The following is a 25,102-nucleotide window of genomic DNA, read 5'->3' as shown; positions in this document are numbered from 1 at the left end:
CTTTTGTTCACATTGTCCTGGTTGGTTCCTAATTCACTTGAGTCCAGCATGAATGGGTGTCCACGCCTCGTCTGCCACCGTCTTCATGAGAGAAAGGAGCACCTTCAACGATGCTGCAACGATCCACCTTGGCTGCTGACGAACCAGCGAGGTTGACTGCGGGCTCGCCGCTTCCTGTGACCCCTGTTGTGCTAGGGCCTTTATCGTTACATCCAGCGTCCTGAAATAGATACTGCCTCCCGTCACAGATGGGGAACGTGATCTTTGAGAAGTTAAAGAACTTGTCTAAATTCTCAGTTAAAAGTGGCCACATCAGAATTTAAACCTAACTCTGATACCAATGTTTTTTCTTAATTCTTCCAAAACCACAAATGAGAAACCTGAGACACGAGCTTATGCGGTTTCTTGGGACACTAATGATTTATAATCTCTCTTCTTTCAGGTCTCTCACCAGGGTGGTTTTTTTGGTTGAGACCAACTGTGGATTCATTCCCACTGGACATGGGCAGGTATGTTTTTAGGAAACATCTAACTTCTTGGCTGAGTCCAGTGGGTTTTATCTTGACTCTGCAGTGGGTACCACATGCCTTCAGGTGCTGAGGATCCAGAAGTCAGTCGACAAGACCTGAGAGGGGTGGGTGCAGCTCAGAGGCAGAGCATGTGCTTAGTATGCACGAGGTTCTGAGTTCAATCCCCAGTACCTCAGCCAAAGAAAACAAAAATAGAATTAAAAAAAAACCCAACAAGGGCTGAAAGTTACAGCCAGGGAGGTAGAGAGTCTTGCTCTTCTCTGCTTAAGGCAGAATGTTTTCTACTTCTGTTTTTGAGGGTCAAAGCATGTAAATCAAGGTCTTGTGGATGTTCTCAAATACCCTTCTCTCCTGTTTGCCTGCAGAGCCTAGGGTGGGTACTGGCCACAATTCACGTGGACGGTAAAACCTCAGCCGCTGCTGAAGCTTTGGGAGCACTTTGTACTTCTCGTGAGACAGTGAACTCTGGAAAGTCAATGTTCCCCACAAATCACTAATTAGGAGGAAGTCTTCAAAGCCAGGCCAGCAGGTGACAGTCAACACATCGAAATAGAAGCTGAGCAGCAGGTTTGTCTGAAGTTAAATTAGAAAATTGAGACTTCATTGCACATAGTCTTAAATGTACGAGCTTAAAACAGTTTATGTATAAATGTAAAGTTTCAGGTGCTTGTTTGAGCAACGAACAGAAACCCTTAATGGTGGATCTCCTTAGGTAACATTTTGAAGTAACTTTTGCTTAGTGAGAAGCCAACAAATTCTTAGCTTAGTAAGCTTGATGCTTGGAGTAACTGAATTGCCAGGTACTCACATTTCTTCCTGGAATCTGCATTACCTATCTGCATGCCACGCCTCTTTAATTCTCTCAACAGGTAATCTATCAGACTATACGGATTAATTTCCAGAGGTCCACAGTGGAATACAGTGATGTCTCTGTCCCCATCCTCACAGTTTGGAAGAATGTCAGTCGATGCTTTGGACAGGCCATGGTGCCTTCCTTTGTAAAGGTTGGATCCCCAGAGGAGCGGGGGTGGAGCCTCTCCTCTTTTCTAAGAAGCTGTGACCTCACACAGGAAGCAGTCCCTCTGGTTTATGGTCCTTCCCTTACTTCGTCAGGTGCGGTGTATGGGCTCAGCAGCTGTGTGCAAGCGTCTAGCTTGGCCTGGCCTCGTCTAAAGTTCATTCTTGAAGGTATAGGTCTGTATGAGACTGTACTGGGGTATAATCTTAACTGGATTGTTCAGTACACTGAGGGGCAGGTCATCTGTAACCAGAGCCCTGCCCCCACCTGCCTCATGTCTAGAGAGATGCTCTGTGCTGTGGGTGTCCCTGTGGAAACTCTGGCTCCCCAGCCCTGGCAGCTCCCCCTTCACCTCCTCTCTCAGCAGACCTATGTGCTCCAGGAAGTGTTACAGGAGAAACGGCCCAGATTCCACTGGGAAACCACTGTTTCTTACAATTCTTAGGCAGAAGATGCCTTTACTGGACATCAGAGGAACTCTGACTCGGAAGTTCACAGAACTCGGGCTGCCAAGAACACTGAAACTTGACCTCTTGTGTGGGTGCTCCACGATGAATGCTCTGGCTTGTCAAGGTAAGCCACATTTTTATAAATAAACCATGGAGTGTTAAACTAATCTTACCTCTGTTAAATGCCTTGTCTGAGTTAAATTCTGGGGTGCAGCAGCCTCAGATGTCTCCAACCTGAGTCAGAAAGGCTCTTTGGATTTAAATTAACAGGAGGTATGGTTCCATCTAGGTTCATTTCAGCATGGTCAAAAAAAAAGAAAAAGATGGGGGAGCAGTGTGAAACTGCCATTAGCAGGAAGGCCAGTCCCACAAGATCCGAGGCTTACGTCATTGACTGAGGGAGGGAGGGAGGAAGCTGGCTTATCCTCTCCATTTTTGGGACTAGAGCAGTTGTTCAGTGTTGAGTATGAGGTGGCAGGGCCCTGTCATTTAAAAGAGTTCTATGACCTGAAGCTAACTTCTCGCTGGTTTCTGTGTCTGCGCCCCCACCCCGGGGAAGTCACCTCATAACCAAGTGCCTCCAGCCACCCCCGCCCAAGGTTACCAGGGCAGGATGCGGCCTCCCTCAGCTGGAGGCTGAGGAATTGGACACGCCCCACCCCGGGTGGCAGTGGAAGCGCCAGGTGGCCGTGGGAGTTACTTTATACAGGTGTGCTCAGAGGCACCCCGCACAGCTAAGCCATCCTGCCCTTTGCGGCAGTTCTCACACGGACACTGGGGTAGCACAGTTCTCTCCCATTACCTTTATTAGCCACAAACAACAAGATCTCTTTCTGAAGATGGAAAAAATGTACCAAGGGGCTGTTGCATTTCTCAGGTGAAAAAAATTTAGCCTGTCTGGCTTCAAAACAATGTACACTCATGTTGAGACCACTGCCCTGGACTTCCTAGTCAGATTTCTAGTCCACCCCTAGAACAGAAACCCTCAAGTCCAAGGCTGGATTTTTTGTACAACTGTTTATACAAATTCAACAAAGGTAAAAGCACGTCAGGGAAGGTCTAGGAACACACCACCGTACAGCCATGGCACTTGTGAATGCGTAACTTTACAACTGGGAAACAGCCGTGTTAGGAACCTTAAACGAGAACTCAACTCACACTTCAGAGGAGAGAAAAAAAGGGAAGAAATGTTGGATCATTTATTCTACTTCTTGACTCACTGTATAAATTAGATCTATGTAGACAAGAGCTCATGCTGGAGCAAAACCCTCCTGAGTGCAAAGGCTGAAATCTGAATCTTAAAATTTTGAGAAAAAGGTGAATTCTATACAGAGGAAATTTAGCAAAGTGTCTCACCTTGACTATAATTTACATATATCCACAACATGCTTATGTAAGTTCTTGATGTACAAAGCAGGTGGTCGACTTCCAGTTAAACATGCTTTTCACTGGAAGGTCGGAGCCTGCTTTGCCAGATCTGGGCACGTGTGTAGATGGGTTTGTATCAGTGAAGCACAGGTTAAGTTCTACCTTAAGGAAACCAGGAAAGTTGGCAATCTCAAAACAATAAAAACACTGGTATGCATTCAAACCTTGCATAAATAACTTTTAAACAATTTGTACAAAAATAGTTCTGCATAATGTAAGATGTAACAAAACCAAACAAACAAATATGTCAAGACGGCAGATGTGGTGTGTGGTCCACTTTATGTTGACACCAAAACCCCCAAAGTTGCCAGGAACAAGGTGTCCAAAACAAAAACATCACCACCAAAAAAAAATTCCTAAGCTCATGCTTCGTTCAGTAAGCGAATTTCTCCCAAGTCCACCCTCCTCTCCAACAGGAATGTCTTCTTGGTAAAGGCCGCCTTAGAAATGGTCCAGAAAGCAGTGCAGTTTTGATTCAGAAAGACCAAAGGAGAGCGCCCGGCTCACTCCTCCCCAGGACGGGTGGTGGAACGGCTTCTCCTTCGGCAAGACTTGTGAAGTGGAATCGTTCCATGGTCTGTTGTTCCAAGTTCCAGATTGAAAATAAAAGCCCTAGTTTTTGTAAAAGTCTTTTACCCTCCCCTGCCATGTCCCCTCCCACCCCCACCCCGTATTTACAGACTTGTCCTTGGACTAACTCAGTTTTTGCAGGAGTTTTTCTTCCACTTGCCCGAACTGGACACTAACAGACATTTCAGCTATGAACTGCTCACAGCCTTCCTTGGTAACTTGCTTGCAGTACCTCAGGTCAATATGACAGATATTTCCACAGCGTTTGAAGAAGGACAGGCACTGGTCAGTGACCTTATTGCAGTCTGCGGGGAAGAGGACACGGCGTGAGGCGGAGGAAGCGCGGAGGTGAGCCCCACTGCCCTCCCCAGGCCCTCAGCAACTTAAAACCTCTCTTCAAATGGGCAGGGCTTCCACCTGCCCGGAATCAGGTTCACAAGTGCTTGAAAAAAAGTTCCCACGTTCCAAGTGAAACTCCTTAGAATTTTACCACACGGCCCCCTCTGCATGTCTACATTCTCACACCAACAGGTCTCCTGTCTGGTTTTACAAGAGAGGATCACACAGCATCGGAAAATAGCTTGCCTTTCCCATTTAATACCTTACTCCCGGGGGGAGAGACGGGGGGAGTGAACACCTGCGTGGCCATCCTGGGGCCCCCTGCTCACTGGGCACCAGTGCTTTAGATGGGGCACGGCATGCGGGCCAGCCCTTCACTGTCGACCTGAAACCTGTGCAGGAGCCCCGTGTGCTAGAGGGGCCGCAGAGGGTCCAGAGAGCAAAACCAGAATCTCAAACCCTCCCCTGTGGATGCACACACACTTCAACCGTGTATGTCCATCCACGTGTACTTGGCTTCTGTCATCCTCTTTACTTGTGGAACTGAACCCGGTCAGTTCTGCAGTGCCAGTTAGCATCTGAGGCTCAGAGTCCCCCCTCTCTGAGCCAGGTGAGTCCTTGATTTATGCAGTATTAAGCTTGAGACCTCTGCTTGTCATCACTAGTGTCCACACTTCCATTCTGCTATTAAATTGAGCAGGAATACAAACAGGAAGGGCACACTGCGATCACGCGTACGAGGCCTGTGCCGGCTCCGGCCTGCCAGAGTCCCCCCAGCTTAGGGGGTGGCGAGAGGAAGCCCAGCCCCAGAACCACACAAGTCACCAAAGAGCGGACCACCTTGATCCAGGGAGCCCCTTCAAACGCTCTCCACAGGTCTGCACAGAGTCTTTGCACAGAAGCTCACAGAGTGCGGGATACACCTTTCAGGCACTGTATAAAGGCAGCAGCATCCACGAACATGGACCAAGGTCATGGAAAGCTGTCCGCCTCCCGTCACTGCCACTAACAGATGAAGGCAGATGGGAAAGTGACAAGGATGCTGCCAAAGAGATGATCTGAGGAGGACCCCTCAGTTTTTCTAAGGGTCTCCCTTAGTGTTGTAATTAATGTGTCAAATGCTAACCCCCCTTTATAATCTTACCGCAGGCAAGTGATGAAGGACGTGTAACATCCTGTAAGGGGAGGGAAGGTAAAGCTAGAAGATTGAGGATGGAGCAACCCAAAGCAGGCCCCCTAGGGTTACAGGAATGGCAGCGGGCAGAGGGGCGTGGGGGCTGTCCCGCCACCTGCGTCTGCTCTGACAGCGGCAGTCCCACTGCTGGGGACATGACACTACACTGTGTCACAGCAGAAGATGTGCCAAGTGTGTACATGGTGTGCACCGGAAACAAAAGGGAAAAGATACAAGTTTTATCAAAATTAAAAACTTATGTACAAAGGACACTATCAAGAGTGAGAAAGACAATAGGATGGGGGAAAGTATTTGCAAATCATGTCTCTGGTAAAGGAGTAACAGCTAGAATGTATAAAGAACTAAAAGTCAACAAGAGAAAAACCTGATGAAAAAGTGGGCAAAGGACATGAGTAGAAAGTTTCTTCAAAGATGTACCGAAGGCAAATAAGCAAATGCAAAGGTGCTCAGCATCACTAGTCATTACGGAAATTGAAGTCAAAACCACACTGAAATCATACCCCTTAGAATGGCTATTAAAAATAACCCAGAAAATAAGCATTAGCAAGAATGCAGAGAAACTGGAGCCCTTTGTGCTGTAAGTGGGAAAGTAAAATGGTGCGGCTGCTACTCAAAACAATACGGTAGTTCCTCAAAAACCCTGGACACAGAATTACCACATGGCCCAGCTGAGTCTCGGGGTACACACCCAAACAATTAGCACACCCACGTTCAAAGCAGCATTACTCTCAACCAAAAGATGGAAGCAACTCCAGTGTCCGTCAGAATACGTTTCAGCTTTATAAAAGGGAGGAAATTCTGACACGTGCTGTACTACGGATGAACCCTGAGGATATTACATTAAGTAAAGTCAGTCAGTCACACAAGAAACAACTGTATAATCCCACTTATGTGAGGTACCCAGAAAGTGGAACCGTGGTTGCCACGGTGGGAGGACAAAGGGAGGGGGAGCTACTGTGTAGCGGGACCCAGTTCCTGACGGGGTGAAGAGGACCTTCTGGGGATGGGGGTGGCGGTGGCTGCACAACAACGTGTATGTCCTTAATGCCAGTGAACTGCGCACTGAAAGATGGTTAGAGTGGTAAATTTTATGTTACGTGTATCTCACCACAATAAAAAACAATTTTTTAAAAAAATTACAGAAGCTATGAAGAGGTAATAATTCAGTAGACTGAGGAAACTTAACCCCAAACTGGCTTAAGGGAAAGCGGAGAAGCAGATTTAGTCTACAGAAGACCTCACAGGTTGAGGTGCTGGAAGCAACAGGGGCCCTGGAGGTGGGGTTGGAGATGGACAGACAAGTTAAAACCTGTTTAAAAAGCAGTAAGAGGCAGAGACTCCCTTCCCCAGCAGAAGAGGGGAGCTGTGTCTGGGCAAGAGAAGGGCTCTAGGCCGGGCGCCACCAGGCAACCGTGCAAGGTAGGGGCACCCTCCCACAGACAGGGCTGACAGGAAAAGTTACCTGCTGCCTGTTGAGGCCCCAGCTCCTTCCCTGCCAAGCTCTGGAACACCAGAAGCCCAGCCTGAACCCTTCAGTGAGGAGATCAAGGGGTAGAGTCCTTTGGCAACCCTGACCAGCTTCAGAGGAAAGACGGGAAGATGTCACGTCTGGGCTTCCCCAAAAGACAAGACCCACACCGACCATCCAACCGATGTCCACAGCAGACCGGCTCCCAGTGTGCGCCCAGAGCCCCCGACCACCTTAGCAGACAACCACGTGTTGACACTAATCAGAGGACGGCCACTTGGGCAGGCCAAGGACTGCACTGGAAGGAATGGACGGTCTACATGGAGAAGGAAATAAAACCACAGGATCTTTAGGATGGACAACATCGAGATCCAGGCCACTCTACAAAAGTTCAGAGAACAAAACACAGCTGTGAAATCAAAAACATAGGTCACACCACACGAAAACTGCCAATATTGACTGTTTTTGACCCACATAAAGAGCAGCTTCGTATGCTCAAACCTAAAGACAGCAGAAATGAAAAGCGCACTACAAATGACCCTTGAGCAACAAGGGGTTTGCACCGTGTGGGTCCACTTTCATGCAGGTTTTTTCCAACGGTAAATACTACATACAGCACTACACGATTCCAAGGTGGTAGAATTTGAGCTTCTGGAGGAAGTGCGGATACCAAGGGCCAACTATAAGCTACACGCAAACTTTTGAGTGTGTGGAGGGCTCGCACCCCTAGCCCCTGAGTTGTTCAAGGGTCAACTGTATGAATTATGTGATAAGTGGAGGAAAACTAGAAAATAGAGCAAAAAGACACAGAGGTGGGAAATAGGAGAAAAAGAGTAAAGGCAGCAGAGGGCTTAGTAAAGAAAGAAAACAGAAGGGAAGGAAATAAAATAATTCAAGGGGCTTTCCCAGAACTGAAGGACACACATTTACAAATTGAGAGAGTGAAAGAATGTTTGCTCATGAATGTTCAAGGTGGTAGATGAAAGCAGACTCAAACCAAGACTCAAACTTCCTCATCAATACCTGCAGAAAACTTAGAGGCAACATGTCCCACAAGCTTCCAAAGAGAGATTACTCATTAAAGGATTAGGAATCAAATCATTTTGGACGTGAGCTCTGGCAGGCAGAAGACAGATGAGCAGTGCCTCCCACTTTATGAAACAACACAGTTCCCAAATATGGACTCTATAACCAGCTATCAATTAAACGTGAGCTATTATAAAACCATTTTCAGATGGACAAGGTCTGGAAGACGTCCTCCACCAAATAAGCAAATATATAAGCCAAGAAAGAAGCTACAGGACCAAAGAAAGAGAGGCCCCTGCACAAGACAGAGACCAGGTAAGTCCCAGGACCGCAGCTGTGCCGCAGGCAGAAATGGCCAAGTTCAAATGGGGGTGGGGCAGGAGGCAAAGGAGCCCAGGAGGCTGGTTTCCTACAAAGACTGGTCGGGGACCTGATAAGTTTGTGTGGGGAAAGGACAGTACTCAGGAGACTACTGTTCAGAAACTAAGCAAACAAAAATGAAGCAATTACTAACTCCAGGGAAAACAAAACAAAAAATTGTGCAATGAAGGAAACATACTCATAATACATACTTTGGCTCAACAGAGAACAATACTTCCATGGCCGTAATCAGGTAAACAACAGTGGCTCAACCACAAACTGGGAAGACGGAGGGAGAAAAGGGGGGAGTGAGAGAAGGTATGAAGAGTAATCCTTGCGTTCAACATGGCAGAGTAACAGACAGTGTCTGAAGAGGAAAAACAGAAAAAGAAATCCAAGAAGTAGTATTGTGGGCTTGCTGTCGGAAAGAGTGGAAGGTCGCTGCCTCCAGGTGAGAATCAGGAGGGGAAAGGGCCACCTTGAGCACCCAACTAGTGTTTCTATATAAAACCCAGCCTGAGGATCAAAAGCTGGACAACCAAGGCCTCACCGCGTCACCAGACCCGATCCCCCAACCACATGAAGCATCTGGACACGTGTTAAGTGTCACCCGTTTTGTGGCAGAAACTTAACTAGTTATACTGACAGGACAGGAGAACATTTTAACAAGAAAGGAACCTAGGAGGGACTGGGTCTGGAGTCTCTTCCTGTGCGTCACAGCTCTGAACACAAATGCAGAGATCTGTAGGTCCTGAGATGAAAGGAGGGGCAGAATGGATCGTGGTGGGAAACAAAGTACAAAAGACGATGTATACAAACATGCCATGGACTGAGCCGCAGGGCATGGGGATTCCCACTGGGATCTCTGCCACACACACGCAGGAACTAAATTAGAATAAATGAAGACAGTGCATTACTGCCCGGCCCTTCTCCACGGGGCACGCCCAGCATCAATCCAAGACCCAGAGCTGAGCCTGGAGCCAGGTCCTAGGTGAAAGCCATCTTGGTGTGGCTCTCTGTTCTCTGCCTCCAAGGGGTGCGGCCACCCGCCACCAAAGCTCCCCGCGGGGGAGGCAGGCTCCCTAGGCACAGGGGCAGCATGAGCTCACACCACCCAGACCCCCTCCCGCTCAGCCGCAGCCCTGGTGACAGGAGGGCGCTTTTCGGGGATGAATGTGGGATGAAGAGAGGCCGACAGCTAAACAGCATGTGAATCCTGATGCAGCAAAACATCAGAGCAGATCGTGTCAAAATGCAGTTTGAATGAGGTGAAGGCATCGTGTGTTACCTGGAAATTTCTGGAGAAAACAGTTTTTCTCTTTTTCTGTTTTCAGTCTCATTCAAATCTTACACACCCAATCTGACCACCCTAAGTGATCAGCCCAGAAGTGGGTTAGCTGGGCTGCGGGTGGGCAGCGTGTGTGGCCTCTCTCTGCCCGCCTCCCCGCCGGCTGTGCCCCAAGTCCTCAGGAGCCAACGTCAGCCCATCCGTAAGTGGAGGGAGGGAGGGTTCCGCAGTGTGTGTGCAGACACAGAGCTTTAATAACAGCACCAGCTGTGGGGTTTTCTTGTTTTCAACAACAGGCCCCCGGACAGCAGGGTCAGGAGACGGACATGGAAGTGACGACAGTGGCAGAAACCAAGCCACTCACTCCACTGGGCTGGCCTGGCCTCACCTCCAGCCGCTCCCACACCCCCTGCTGCCAGGCACCAGCGTGCCCACACCACCCAAGGGAAGCTTTTCTAGCCCATACTTTGGGTCAAGAACCACTGCTACAGGCTCTCACTGCTACTAGCACTATTTTGGGGGCAGCAATTATTAAATACCTAATAATGCTTGTTTAATGTACGTTTCCCCTCTAGACTAGGCTGTGTGTCTGTCTTGTTTGCTGGTATGTCACAGTACTTAACACTGCAACCCTGTTAACAGGCACACGAGTATTTCCCAACAAATGTGAAATTCTCAGCCCATCCCACTGGGTCCTGGGCAGACTCTGATGGGTGCCCCCGACTGACCTGACAGGTTGATTTCGGTTAAGGAGTCTCGGGTGGTGGTGCCCACAGCGGTGAGCAGGTTGATGGACTGGTCAGTGACATGGTTACAGTAACTAAGGTGGAGCTTGGAGAGCAGGGGCATGTGGCGAATGATGAGCCGCAGGGAGGCGTCTGTGATGTCCAGGCCAGCCAGACGCAGCTCCACAATGTTCCGGAGCTTACTCCGATTGTCCATTTGACCTGAGGGGGCAGGAGGAGAAAGGCAAGATGTCACCCTGACATGACACCCTAAAAGGCCTACCAGCCAGACAGAACACCTCGGTTTCATTTAGCCATTAAGTATTTCCCCCATAAGATAGAACTGGTTCCAACATTTAAAAATCAAAAGATTCCACATCACTTCCAGATTCTTTATAGTCAGAAGATCTAGAAATACAGAGCCTGCATTCCACCCAGCAGTGCTCAGCCAACTGGGGCAGAGACAGCACAGCACCTCTGGGTCACCACGGTTTCCTCATTTAAGCAACTGGCGGGAAGCAGTGACCCCTGCAACCCAACTAAGGAGGTCTCTACCCTGTGAGGCCCTGTCTGGCCATGCTGACCCTGAAGGATAAATTAACAGAGAAGCAGTCACATGCACGCAGGGCTCCCAGAATGGTGTCCTGGGTGTGCAGAGGGAGCTCTGCCCTCTCACAGATCCCGTCTGTGCCCAAGGCTGCCGAGAACAGCCGCTGGGACTCAGCTCTGCATCCTCTGGAGAAGGGCTGAGGCCAGAGAAGCCTCAAGGATGTGAGTGTCAGATGGGGTCTGTGGTGAAAACCAGACCCAACAGCACAGCTTGGTCACACCACCTCCATGTGACCCCCTTGGGCACACTTCCGGTCCGGCCACTCACCAGGCCTGTTATCTGTAGGCGGGGACAGGAGATCCCGCATCTGAGCATCCTTTAGTCCTTCCACCCACTGGACATCCAGGGTCCGGAGCAGCGGACAACTGGAGCTACAGAGGGCTGAGACTGCGATCCACGAGCAGCCCGACAGCACCAAGTCTCGGAGCCCTGGGGGGACAAGGGGGTGGGGCGGCAGGTCAGGTGACACACCCCAGCCCCCGTTACTGCACACTGGGGGTACCTGGCCCAGGGCTCACCAGGCAACCGGTTGATGAGCCAGCTCAGCTGTTTCTTGGAGATATTGGTCCAGCTGAGGTCCAGGGAGACAGGCTGTCGCCGGATGATGCCACTCAGCATCAGGGGTGTGATGGACTTGCAGTGGTTCAGGTCGATGCGGGTCCATAACCGCTTATCGCAGCACCTGGGGGCCAGGCCCAGTGAAGGGGGCAACATCAGAGTTGGGGGATCACTTGGGGAGCCCCTGTTGGCTGTGGTCAGTCCCCCACCTACCAAGCCCAAGGGGAGGCTCCTTAACTTCGCCCTCTGGACCTTGTTTCGTTTGTCTTGTTCATATCTGGGTGTCTCTGCTCTGAATGCTACAGCACCCCCGCGCCCCAGGAAAGCACCAGCATCTGTTCTCCACAAAGTGTTTACCGGGGCTTTATTACACCCTCCGCAGGCCACATCTCAAAACAACCCTGCAAGGCAGGCACCACGCCTGTTCCCAAATGAAGGTCAGAAAGCTGGGAACTATCAAAGCAGGGATTAAGATCAGTAACCAGCACACTCACTCTTAACCTGGGCTAACTCAACTTGAAGGACAAGGACTCCACCTGGTCCTTAGTTCACTTCCCACCTGGTCCTTAGTTCACTTCCCAAGGAGCTAAAACAGGAAAGCAAATAGGGTTCACCTCTTCGACGACAGGACCACACTGACCGGACTGCTGAAGCTGCCTAGAACTCTTTGAGAAGGATACTTAAGCAGGACTGGGCTTAGAAAGGAGCATCACGAGTGACTCAGGTGGGGACACATATGCCATCCCTGGTCTAGCCTAAGCCTTAGCCTGCGGTCCAACCCAGGGCCAGGCGCCTGCTGCCTCCACTTCCCAGCTCAGCCAGCGCCCCCTCACCAGCGGTTCCAGGTCCTGCAGACCCGCATGCAGACACACAGGTCTTGGTGGCTGAGGTAGCTGAAGACGGCCATCCACACCTCCCTGTGCATGACGTGGGCCGCCCCATCATCCAGGGGCAGCGAGTCGGGCGGGGGGCTGATGGGGGGCGGCCGGATCACGTGTCGCTCCATCTGGATGCACTTGGGCGGGGACACGGAGGGAGGGGGCCGGGAGATGACCCTGGGCGGGCTGCGCAGGCCCGGCCCCAGCTGGTGCCGCAGCTCCCGGGGGGTGCCGTTGAGCCCCTTGCTGAAGCGGTGGGGGCGCTCGCAGAGGCCCAGGGGCCGCTTGGGCTCCTCGTTCTCGCTCTCGGGCTCCGACTTGATGGGCTGGTGGTTCTCGTTGGCCAGGCTGCTCTCCGTCTTCTGGATCTCCTGGTTGAGCTCCTTGCTCAGCTCCTTGCTCAGCTCCTTGTTGGGAAGCCGCCGCTTCCGGCGCATCTTCACCTTCTTCTTCTCCTCGGGGCCCTCCGCCCCCTCGGTGCTGGGCCCCGCGGTGGGGGAGCTGGAGCGGGAGTGGTCGCTCTCCCGGGTCTTGGGGGGCACCTCGGGCAGGTCGTCCTCCGGCTCCTGCTTGAACCGCCTGAGAGGCTTGTTGGCAAGAGCCATCCGGTCCTCGGCGTTCTTCCAGGACCGCCTCTGAGGGAGGAGGGGAGCACAGGTGGGTAAGCCCCTGGCTCAGGGATGGGCCCACCCAGGCCTCCCCACCCTCCGCCCCACTGCCCCAGGAGTGGGCCTGGGGCGAGGAGGGAGATGGTACCTTTTTCCTGAAAAGCTTATCTTCTTTGCCAGGTTTTAGCTGTCACAGGAAAGAAAGGATACAGAGCTTGCTCCCAGGGTTTGTGGGGTTTGGTTCCCTCTACATCCAACCCCACCACGAGTCCACAGTCTTCAGAGGAGAGGCTGGTGGGGTCACCTTCCCAACAAATTCCACCTCTTCCATGCTGACAGATGGGTGGGCCCTGCCTGCTGGTTTTAAGGAAGAAGCTGGAAGTGGCGGAGGGTGGTTGGCCTGTCCCCACCCAATGGACCTCCCACCCCTGGACAGACCCAGAGATGTGCAGTCGCCCACTTAGGCTAGACTGGGCTCTCTGGGAGCCAGTCCCCGGGGCTCGGTCTGCAGCATTCGCAGATGAGCCTTAGTGGCTGGAGCTGGGAGAAGACAACCAGGCGCCACCTCGTGGCTGATGCTGGAAGGGCCGGTGGGCGGAGCGGGGCCGCCAGGATCCTCCGAGGTTCCCCAGATCAGCAGGGCTTCCCCGCGGCAGCTTCAGCTTCCCAGGCCCCACGTCAGAACCACGAGCCAGCGCCCCGGGACTGAGGCCTGGGAAGCTACGGCGAACAGGTGCCTCGGAGGTCTGCGGCAATGGGTTCAAGAGCCAGTGGGGCAGGGGTGGGGGGGTGGCCCGGGACTCGCAAGTCCTTGGGGGCCTCGGGAGGGCGGGGCGACGTGGGAGCACCTGCTGCTGGAAGTAAGTGAGACTGGATCTCCACCAGGGGCTGAGGCTGCTGCCTAGAGGGGGCCTCGGCGAGAGGTGAGAGGAGGAACCCGGGGACGTTTGAAGCGTCGAGGCCTAAAGGGGTGGGAAGAGGAATGACTTGCTGGTTTTCCCCTCCTTTCTCCTGGGCCGGGCTCTCGGGACTTAATGTGATCTGCTCAGGGCAGCCAGAGGCCAAGCTCCAGAGTTCTCCCAGCCGCCTGCCCACGCCCCCGCCCCCTGCAACCAGGACCAGCCAGGCACCCCTCGCGGCCCACCGCTCCCAGTCCGTACTCGCTTGCGGCCACTCAGCTCCTGGGGCTTCTCATATTTCCGCTTCCTCCTCAGGTGCACATCGTCCGACTTTCGGCGCAGGATGCCGTCAGGGGGCACCTTCTTGGGGTGCTCGTCTGACCTGCGCCGCGGTGCCTCCTCACACTCACTCCTCCGCTTGGCAGGCTCTTGTCCTTCCTTGTTGTCCCGGTTCATCTTCTGCTCCTTGAGCAGGGAGCCGGGCAGGTTGGAGGCGTACTTAAAGCCAGGGCCACGCTTTTGCTTGTAGGCCAAAAACAGAGAAGGAACACGAGAACTGTATATCTTTGGACTTGCCCCCGAGTCCCCAGGACCCCCCCAAGCCGACATCGCCATCGCAGGGACAGGCTGGGTTTGGCAAGGCCAAGGGGCACCCCGCCCCGAGCTGACCCCGGGGACTTGGAGCCCGGCACTCACTTTCCCGGTCTTGCCGGCGTGGTTACACTTTGGACACTCCCAGCAGTTGGGAAGCTCATCGTTGACCACGCCCTCTGACTCTTTAATCTGCGAGGGACACACACCAGTCAGCAAGCAGGGAGGGGGTGGACAAGGCCAGGCCTGCTGGGAGCATCAACAACCCCTCCCAAACGCCATTTCCACACCACCTTTGCCCAACAGAACACAAGGGAGATTAAGACAGGTGGCTCTGGATTCGGGTCAGGGTTCCAATCCTGATCTTGCCTCTTCCTAGCTCGGGGATTCCTGGCAAATCCCTCCGTGTCTACGGGCCAGCGCCCTCCACCATGAAGTGGGGTGTGCCTGTCTCATTGGATTTATGTAAAGCAATTAGCTCAGGGCCTGGTACCCAGCAAGGATCCATAAACTACAGTCATTTAATAAGCACCGTACTGGGTGCCTGGCATCAGCAAGTCAAACATGCTGTCCCTGCCTTCCCGGAGCTTCTGATCTGGGAAAGAGAGATGACAGGGGTCAAGAGAAAAATCACAGAACCCCTTCTCAGAGTGGCAGGTGTGTGTGTTTGGGGGATAGGGTGAGTCAAAACAAACCCCGCCACCACTGAGGGAAGGGGACAGACACCTCAGAGCCTCTGATCTCTCAAAACACAGATACACACAGGATGACAGCTGGGCTGAAGGGAGGTGCCAGGGATGATGACCTTGTCTTAGGACAGAAGGTATGAGGTGTGTGCCAGCCCAGAGCAGTCTCTTCCTTTCAAAGGTGGAACCTGCTGCCTACGACAGGGGGGCCCAGCATGGCGGTCCCCAGGAGAAGGCAGTCCTGCCTGGGCACACCAAGGGAACAGGTTCCTGGCACACAGGATAGGAATGCAACCACCTGCTGCTACGGGATCCACCCTCCCCTGGTCCAGGTGCAAGACTCTGGGGACTCTGTGGTTCTGAGGTCCAGGGAGGTGGAGAGTGTGTTCATTGCCTCAAAGACATGGGTGGAAGGTCTGAGCGACTTCAGACCCTCTTGCCCTCTGCTCATCTTCTGACACTCAGAATCCCCCCGACTCAGAGGTCCTCCAGGGAAGGAACCTAGCCTCACTCCCCCTGCCTCCCAACCCCTGCCAGCATCAGCACCACCAGAGGCCCTGGGTGAGGCACCGAGCAGCACTCAGATGCCCCCAAGGCTGCTCACCTTAAGGCATCCAGGGTGGATGATTTCGTTGCAGATGGAGCACTCCATGAGCATGAGGTTAAACTTCCCTTCTTCCTCTTCCACTGTGTCCTCTTTCCCCGCCTCGCCACACACTAGGCACACAGCGGTGTGGGGCAGCACTGGCTGAAGAGCCGGGGAGAACACAGAGGAGTCAGCATGGCCAGGACCCCATGGGGAACAGGTCAGAGGCTGTGAGCTGCTCTGCTGTCAGGAGCTGTGGGAGGGCCGGCCCGGGCACTGCCCATTGGCCATTCGTTCACTCAGATACACTCCAGCTACTACTTCCGGGTGCCGGGTACCCCTCCAAGTGCCAGCGACAGCAGTAAACAACACGCACGAATCTCTGCTATCTTGAGCTTACATTTTAGTGGGGAGGGAGACAAGATGAAGAGCAATAGGGCAGGTTGGATGGTGACAAGGGAAATGGAGAAAAATAAAGGCGGGCCAGGCCAGCCGTGAGGTGGGGGAAAGGAGGGCTAATTCGAAAAGCAGAGGCCAGGCACAGCCTCACATCTGAGAGAAGACCTGAGAAAGGCAGTGGGGCATAAACTGAGCCCAGATCTGTAAGTCGATGCTGTAGCTGCATCTCTCTGGCGGCTATCAAAGCACAGGCCAAGGACTCTGGGGTCCCCAAACCTTTCCAGGGAGATCAAACTATCTTCAGAATACTACGAAGACGTTACCTGCCTTTTTCACTGCACTGGCATTTGCACGGGTGGGTGAAACTATTGGCACCTGTCAGTGCAGGGGCTCCAAAGTGCCCTGGGAGTCAGTGGGCTATTCCTGGCCACACGCTCCTTAAAAAGATCATCAGTTTCACTTAAAAACGTTGATAAAGCACTAAAAATTGTGAATTTTATTAAAACTTTGACCTTTGAGTACACATCCTTTTAATATTCTGCATGACAAAATAGGAAGCATGCATTAACTACCTCAGCTGTACGCCAAAGGACGATGGCTATCTGAAGGAAAAGCACTCCTGTGACCGAGCTGTGAGCTAAACTGGCCACGTTTCCATAGAACATCATTTTACTTGGAAGAATGACTGACAATAAAAAAACATGGGTATTGGCACATTTTCTCAAAGATGAAACTAGTGAGCCTGTCCCTTCCAGAAAAATAAAGCACTTGTTGCAGATGATGAAATTCAAATTTTCAACCAAAAATTAGAATTTTGGAAAACTTATAGTAGCCACCACGAACTAGACAGCTTCCCAATAGTTAAAGACTTTTCTGAGGACACACTGGTCATGGTGTTAACAAAGGCAATTTTTTTTTAACATTGTGTAATGTTTTGTGCTCATATTTGGAAAATCTGTATAACTCAGTTAGCCAGTATTTTCCAAATGACCAATGTATGATGTTACAACAGTATGCATGAGCTATCGGAGGGGCGAGAAAGAGTAATGAATTTTAATGTAGCAGTATGAAGAGTTCACTGATACAGTTTCAGATTCCACTTTGCAACTAACCCTCAAGCAACTGCCACCTGTTGAGTTCTGGTGGTGCAGCAGCAGAATATCCACAATAATCTGAAAAGGCTATTAAAATATTCCTCCTCCCTTTCCCAGCTGCGTATTTATGAGGCCAGGTTTTCCTCATAAAGCTCCTCCAAAACAACATCACAATAGAATGAATATAGAAGCATATGTGAAAATCCAGGTCTCTTCTGATGAACCAGACACAAAAAACATTTACAAAAACATAAAGGGATGCCATTTTCCTACTCATCATTTTCATTTTGGAAGAGGTAGTTATTTCTCAATAAAAAATGTTACTTATGTTAATATGTAGTGGGTTTCTAGTAATTTTTAAATGAATTTAAAATATTTTAAAAATTCTATTATAGTAATATTAATAAATAAATAACCCACATTAACAAAAGCTCTTCGGGGTTCTCATCATTTTTAAGAGGGTAAATGGGTCCTGAGACCACAAAGTGTGAGAATTGGTGCATTAGACTGTACATCCCCGTGGACAGGCCAGGGCTCGCTCACTCTCCTCCTTACACACCTCCTAGCACCGGGAAACCCGGGGAAATACACCACCAATTTTTATTAAACTGAGTTACAGTGTCTTCAAATAAGCTGGGATATACACTCCGCTGATAACTGAAAAAGTCTGTAACATGGCACAAACATTTGTGTTCAAATAAAAAACACTGAAGGCAAAGAGTCATCGGTCATTCAGCAAATACTTAAAAAAGATCTGCTAAAGCCTGAGGCCAGCAACCGAGAGGCGAACAGGAGGGAGGAAGACGGCTGCTACCTCAAGATGGTTGGGAAGATGAAGACAGAACACGCTGAAGTCCTAGGAAAACACGGGAAAGCCCTGTGCAAACGCTACCAGGGGCAGCGAGGCTGTTTCTGGAGGACTCGCAGGACAGAGAATTTAGGCATCTTGGCGCAGAGAAAAGTGGGGAGCAGGAAGGGCAAAAGGGGCCTCCAAGAGGAGAGATCGCTGTGAACAAGGATAGAGAAGCAAGAGCCGGATGGATGCGCTGAGCAGCAAGGAGCAGGCCAGACCGGCCGGGGAGCACAGTGGGCCAGAGCTGGGGATGCTGAAGGGCACACCTGGCTGTCAGAGGATGGTCTGTGATGGGAAGTGGGTGAGGGGTGGAGACTGGCTCTGAAGTAGGTGATGAGGGAGAACCAGAGGCAAAACCACTGCAGAGACCCAGGAGGGGAAACCCAGGCCGGGGGTAGAGGGAGACAGTGTGGGGCGGTGGGAAGCGATTAAGTCTGGGGAGGAAGCCTCCCCGAGAGAGGCGCAAAGGGGAGGCTGCTGATGCTGATGGGAAGAGGGAGACTCCGGCACATCAGGGAGAAGGTCCTGGAGAAGGAATAGAGGTGGGCCTGCACAGGTCAGAGGTGAGCAAAACATGGCAGGGAGCACCCCAACAAAGTGGAAAGGCTGGAAGAAGAGCAAGAAGGTCCCGAGCGAGGGTCAGGTCGAGGCTGCATTTGCCATCAGTCCCAGAAGTCACGTCAGGTTGGAGAGGAAGACACACACGTGAGGTTTCCTTCCACTGACACGCCCTGTGCCAGGCGCCGGGGCTAGGCACCAGAGCTGCAAAGAACAGGACGGCAGAGACAGGTTCCTATAGCAGGGGAGGGAGGGGGTAAAAGAGAAAGTATGGCTGAAGAAGACAGTCCTGGGGCACTGCTAACATGCCAAGTTTTAGGTGACACTTTCAAAACCCACAGTCCCTACAGACAACCTCTCTTAAACCGTGGCAGAATGCAACAGGTCATGGACTCTCACTCCAGAAAAACGCACAGACACACATGCGCACAGAAAAAGACTTATATTTAATTTCAAGGGGGCACTCAAATTTCCTGAAATCCATTCAAATGACCTGGGTACAGGTAACAAAAACACAAGCTGTGAGACTCAAAAAACATTCTGCACAGCAAAGGAAACAGTCAACAGAGTAAAAAGGCAACCTACACAATGGGAGAAAATATTTACAAACTGCGTACCTGAGAGGGGTTAACACCCAGAATACACAAAGAACTCCTACAACTCAACAACAAAAATACTAATACAATTTAAAAACAGGCAAAGGACTTAATAGACATTTGTATAAAAAGGAGGTCTACAAATGACCAAGAATCACAGGAAAAGATGTTCAGCATCACTAGTCATTAGGGAAATGTAGATCGAAACTACAACGAGGTCCATCTCACACCCATCAGGATGGCCACTATCAAAAAAGAGAAAATAAAGAGTGTTGGCGAGGATGTGGGGAAAACTGGAACCCTCGTGCACTACTGGTGGGAATGGGAAACGGAGCCATCACTGTGGGGAACCAGTATGGAGATCCCTCAAACAATTAAAAAGAGAACTATCATATGATCCATCAATCCTACTCCTGGGCCCAAAAGAATTCAAAACAGGATTTCAAAGAGATACAGGCACACGCATATTCCCCCGCAGCATAACCAAGAGGTGGAAGCAACTTATATGCCCATCAACAGATGAACAAAGAGAACGCAGTATATCCATATAATGGAATATTATTCAGCCTTTTAAAAGAAGGAAATCCTGGCACATGCTACAATGTGAAAGAACCTTGAGAACATTGAACTAAGTGAAATAAGCTCATAGAAGGAGACATACTGCCTAATTCCACTTACATGAGGTGTCTAAAGTAGTCACAATTAGAAACAGAAAGTAGAAAGGTGGTTGCCAGGGGCTAGGGGAGGGGGAAAGAGGAGTTTCTGTTCAATGGATATAGGTTCCATTCGGCAAGATGAAAAAGTTCCAGAGATCAGTTTGCACAACAATGAGCATACAGGTAACATAACTACACTTAAAAATGGTTAAGATGGAGGGGGGAGGGTATAGCTCAGTGGTAAAGTGCTTGCCTAGCATGCAGGAGGTCCTGGGTTCACTCCCCAGTACTGCCGTTAAAATAAATAAATAAATAAACCTAATTACCTCCCCCCATCAAAAAACAAAGTAAATAAATAAATAACTTTTTAAAAATGGTTTAAGATGGTAAATTTTGACCACAGTAAAAAATAAAAGAAAAAAGAACCACAGCAGGAAAACACAGAAACACAAGCAGTACATGTGTGGAGGGGAAAGGGAAGGTGCCCCAGTACTGGAGGGACAGCAGCCCCAGAGAGAAGCTGCCCCCAGCCCCCTCCCCAAAGCCAGGCTGTACCTGCGAGGGCTCACCCAGGGCCGAGGATCCTGTCCCTCCTGCTGAGCCTGCTTTCCCGTGGGAGCACAGAGATCACTACTCCCACAGGGAGGACCCTGCGAGCAGTGCCCTAAGGAGGGCAGAGTGTGTGGGTGTGTGCCAGGGGTGCACAGGGCAGAGCCAGGACCAGGCGGAGGTGCCGGAGTCTGCGTCCGCGGCCCTGTCCTGGGGCAAGGCCAGAGGGGAGGCAAGGCGAGGCAGTCAGAGGCGCTGGCCAGGCTCTGCGGCCGCCCAGCTCCTGGGCACCATAAATCAGTCCTCTTTTTCTGGGGGAGCCCCCTCAGGAGGGGCGTTGACCTTCCACCCAGACCTCTGACTTTGAAGGCAGGACAGGAAGGAAGGGAGGGCCTAGAACCATCATGAACTGGACCATAAATGTTGGCAACGGGGTCACAGACAGGACAGGTTGCCTTGACATCTTTTAATGGCAGAGACTTCAAAGTACTTGGTCATGGAGGACAGGAAGGCGTTACAAGACCATTAGACTAGGAAGAAAAAGGAGCCTGAGCACGTGGCAGGACTGCCCCAGTCCTGCAGCGAGGAATCTGAAAACAGCTCTAGTTGGAGCCCCCTTTCTTCCCAGGAGGGTGAGAGCACCCCCACGCCCGAGGTTTCTGCTGTGGCGACTTTCTCTGTAAGCAGAAAGACTGGACAGACCAACGAGCAAAGGGGACAGGCGGGCCTGACGCAGAGGGAGGTGGGGTCTGGAGGAAGGAAGGAAGGGCTGCCACCTCCACTCCCGGGGTGGAGGCGCCCTCGGCGCACTCACCGCGATGCACTGGCGCATGATGCAGCTCTGCTTCATCCGCCCGGGGCCCCCGAACTTCTTCATGTCCTTGCAGAAGTGGCACTCTCCGCACTCCGTCCGCAGGCAGGCCTCGCACTTGCGGCATCGCGTCCGGCGCCGGCGAGCTCCCGCCGTCGTCCGGTTGGCAGCCAACTTCACCGCGGAGGCCGGGCCCAGCTTCCCCTTGGGCCGACCTACCGCCCGGTTCTGCAGGAGAACACACGGGACCGGTAAGATGTGAGCCCGCAGGCCCCGGCAGGCCCCGAGTTCAGGGGATTACAGGTTGAAGTGTGTCCCCCAAAAAGATAGCTGGAGTCTTAACCCTCTGGCCTTAAAAAGTGACCTTAATTGGAAATAGGATTTTTAAAAATTTTTTGTTTTGTTTTGTTTTTTGGGGGAAAGTAATTAGGTTTCTTTATTTAACGGAGGTACTGGGGATGGAACCCACGGCCCTGTTCATGCTAAGCATGCGCTCTACCACTGAGCCATACCCTCCCACAGAAATAGGATCTTTATAGAGGAAACCAAATAATAAGGTCATAAGTTAGCGTGGACCCTAATCCAGTAGGACTGGTGTCCTTATGAAAGGTGGAGACTCGGACATAGGCACAGAGCGCTCTTGTGTGAAGACACAAAGCGAAGACAACCACGTGACTGGAGGATGCCTCCTACAAGCCAAGAAACATCAAGGAAGCCAGCAAACGCCAGAAGCTGGAAGGGGCCAGGACGGGTCCTCGCCTAGAGCCTTCAGAGGAAGCACCGCCCTGCCGACACCTTGACTCCCAACTTCTAGGCTCCAGAACTGTGTGAGAAGACATCGTTTCAAGCCACCCAGGTTTTGGCACTTCATCATGGCGGCCCCAGGGAGCCAACGTGGGGCACCCCTGCTTCCGACGGCAGCACGCCCTGGCTCCGGACCCTTCAGTGGCCCCCACACCTCAGGCCAGGCTCCTCAGGCCATTCGTCCTTCCCCAGAGAGGCCACACAGTCCTCCTCTGTTTCCTCTGCCAGGAACACACTCCCCCGGCTGATGCCTGCTCAGGCTGCAGGACCCAGTTTCCTCACTGCCTTCTCCTGGCAGCCCTCCCTGAGCGCCCTGCACTGGGCCCCCGTCACAGCACTGACCGTCACTGTCTGTTCTCTCATGGGTCTTCCCTTTGAGACAGGGAGCCCAGGAGGGCAGTTACGGACAGTGTGTTGTCACCAGTGTTCCTCAACAAGATGGCAGGCACATAGGACGTACTCAGCAACCCAGACCTCAGGAGAGCAAGCCAGTAACCCTGAGGAACTGACGTCTGAGACCTTCCCCAAACTGGCTCCAATCCTTCTTACCCTGTGACTCAGGGAAACAGGCAGATGAACAGAAGAAGGTGATGTTAAATGCTAAGCAGGGCACAAACCAGCCACACATCCTGCTCTAAGGTCATTACAACCTGGCTACCAGCCCCAGAGCCTCTTGCAAACCAGGATCTATGGTGGAGCTCAGATGCCGGCTGCTGGGACACTGTCCACTGTCCACCAAGGTCTGCTGTCCCCTGAGGATCAGAAGTGGGAAGGACCAGGATCGTAGGTAGAGCAGGTCTCGTCTGAAGCAACTTTCTGAGTTTGCTGAAAAATGGATCACCCCTCTGTCAGGGAGACACACTCTCACCTCAAAACTATCTGGTCTAATTGGCATCTAGTAGTGCTTAGAGCCCCTTCTCTGCCAATGAAACAAGCTTCAGTCCAGTCCCAGCCTTTTCATTTTAGTTGCTTGTCATACTTGGATCCCGAAAACAAAGTCCCATCCCTTGCTAGCTCCTGGACCCAGAAATGCGGTCACAATGCATCACAGTGCAGAGTGTCTTCCTTCCAGGGAGCTCTTCTCCCACAACACACACTTACAGCTCCCCCAAAACGACAGGGGCTGCTTAGAAACTCACAATCACTTTAGGAAAGAAAGCAGTCCACAGATCTCCAGGAATCAAGCCTCGCCACCATCATGCTCTCCTGCAGTGCAGGGGTCCCCGTGCAGAGCTGAAGGCCCCCACACACCTTTTGGTGTTCACACCCAAGTGGCCCCTTCCCACAGATTTATTCTCCCAACAGCCTGCAGCATGTGAGGAAACCGCAGCACCTCTGGGGCCGAGGTGCCCCTCCAGGAAGCACTGCCACCCTGGATCTCTAGCCCCCTACACCTGTTCCGAACTCCAAAGATGAAAGGAGGCACCAGACGTGGCTCTGCTGGCCCACACGTGCTCGCTGCTCCCACTCAGCTGTGCCCGCCCTTACCTTGGGGGCAGCCCAGCCAGAGGACCCGTCACTTGGAAGGCCCTGGGGCAGGGAAAGGGGCTGCCCCAATGCAAGTTATTCCTTCTTCAAGCAGTGGAGGGCCCCCCAGCACCAAACCACACACCACAGCCAGGGAGGTGGGGCACCCCGAGTCATGCATGTGAGAAGTCCTGCAGCTTCGGCACCTTAAGAGGGATAAATCAGCCTACGCATCACCTGTCAATTCAAGTCAGGTCTTGCTGCCAGATGAGAAGTTAAAAAAAAAAAAAAAAAAAAAAGATCAGTTTTCAGAGGCTTTAGATTTGAGAACAGCACATAAGGGACCATAGGCCTGAAAACTAAGTAGCAAGGCCTGCTGAGCAGAAGTAGCGATGGCAGGGACAGTAACAGCAGAGTGCAGGGGGTACTTGCCAAGTGCCCGCCATCCTACTCATCATTTTACATACAATATTACCTAGTTTCCCAGTAATAACCCTATGGGAGATGCCGTTTTTCAGATGAGGAAACTGGAGCTAAAGATTAAGTGACCTGCCCCAGGTCACAGAGCCAGCAGAGGATGTGCGTGCCCCCAAGCCACGGGAGAACGTTATAATCCACAGCTATGCACAAGCCAAGTACGACGAGACCCCCCAGAGCCCCCAGGAACTAACCACACACCTCTAGAAAGGGTTCATAGCTAATCCCTTGATGCCCATAGTAGAATGGGTGCCAACAGGAGGTGCAGAGAAGCACCTCAACTTCCAGAGAAATGGAGCCCAGGAAGGTTTCTCCCTCTTCACAGCCCAGAAGACTCTGATAAAGAGAACACGTCCTGTTGGCAACTCACTTCTCACATCCCTGAAAAATGGGCAACGGGGTGGGTGACTCAGAGCCTCGAGTCAGGTACACAGAGGGCAGCGCACTGTCCACCCTCCAAGGGCAAAACCAGAGGCAAAGGGCTCACATGCTGGACCTGGAGCAGGAGATTCCAAGGACTAGCTTCTTTGGTGAAAGCCTGAAAAAAAAAAAAATTCCAGGAGGCCAAACACAGCTCTTGCCTCCTAGTCGGGAGCGTCAGGTATAAATGGCCGCTGAACACCCCTGGAAGTGACAGAGTCGTGCAGATCCAGCCAGAGTCACGAAGCCCGGACTTGACTGTGAAACCAGCCCACCTTCCCCTGCTTTCTAAAGTTCATTCCCACCTCAAGAAGCACTTTTCCACACTATGGAAAAAACCAAATCTGCCTGGATCTCAGTGGCAGCTGAGACATCCTGGAAAATGACAGAGCCAATGGCAGGCAACACCTCGAAGGAAGAGATGTAAGGGCCGCTGTTTCCAAAGGCCCTGATTCAGGCCCTCTCTGCCCAGCTGCCAAACATGCTACAAAAGCGCTGCCACCTGCAGCTTCACCGGCCAGCCTTTGCAGGAAGTGGTACCAGCTGGCTGGTCAGCAGTCAACCGAGCAACACCTGAAATGCAGGATCCTCATAAAGGTCACAGAA

The 25,102-nt window shown here is 51.8% G+C and overlaps 1 protein-coding gene across 11 annotated transcripts in view; it reads right to left on the bottom strand.

Moving 5' to 3' along the window:
• Positions 1-2,995: 2,995 nt before the first annotated feature.
• Positions 2,996-25,102, bottom strand: part of KDM2B (lysine demethylase 2B) — a 107,652-nt gene continuing 85,545 nt past the window's right edge. For 8 of the 11 annotated variants that reach the window (XM_074356361.1, XM_074356364.1, XM_074356359.1 and 5 more), the window contains 11 exons: positions 21,332-21,556; positions 15,831-15,974; positions 14,646-14,732; positions 14,211-14,480; positions 13,899-14,012; positions 13,199-13,237; positions 12,398-13,077; positions 11,525-11,688; positions 11,274-11,435; positions 10,400-10,618; positions 2,996-4,300 (listed from right to left, as the gene is read on the bottom strand). In XM_074356361.1, the coding sequence (XP_074212462.1) occupies positions 4,119-4,300; positions 10,400-10,618; positions 11,274-11,435; positions 11,525-11,688; positions 12,398-13,077; positions 13,199-13,237; positions 13,899-14,012; positions 14,211-14,480; positions 14,646-14,732; positions 15,831-15,974; positions 21,332-21,556 (2,286 nt within the window). In that variant the 3' untranslated portion in view covers positions 2,996-4,118. The remainder of the gene's footprint in view (positions 4,301-10,399; positions 10,619-11,273; positions 11,436-11,524; positions 11,689-12,397; positions 13,078-13,198; positions 13,238-13,898; positions 14,013-14,210; positions 14,481-14,645; positions 14,733-15,830; positions 15,975-21,331; positions 21,557-25,102) is intronic. The other 3 variants (XM_074356360.1, XM_074356363.1, XM_074356369.1) reach the window with 1 other exon arrangement.

Source organism: Camelus bactrianus, chromosome 32 (assembly GCF_048773025.1).
Source record: "Camelus bactrianus isolate YW-2024 breed Bactrian camel chromosome 32, ASM4877302v1, whole genome shotgun sequence".
Taxonomy (NCBI): domain Eukaryota; kingdom Metazoa; phylum Chordata; class Mammalia; order Artiodactyla; family Camelidae; genus Camelus; species Camelus bactrianus.
Note: the sequence above shows the minus strand (reverse complement) of the source record. Positions and strands in the feature narration are given on the sequence as shown.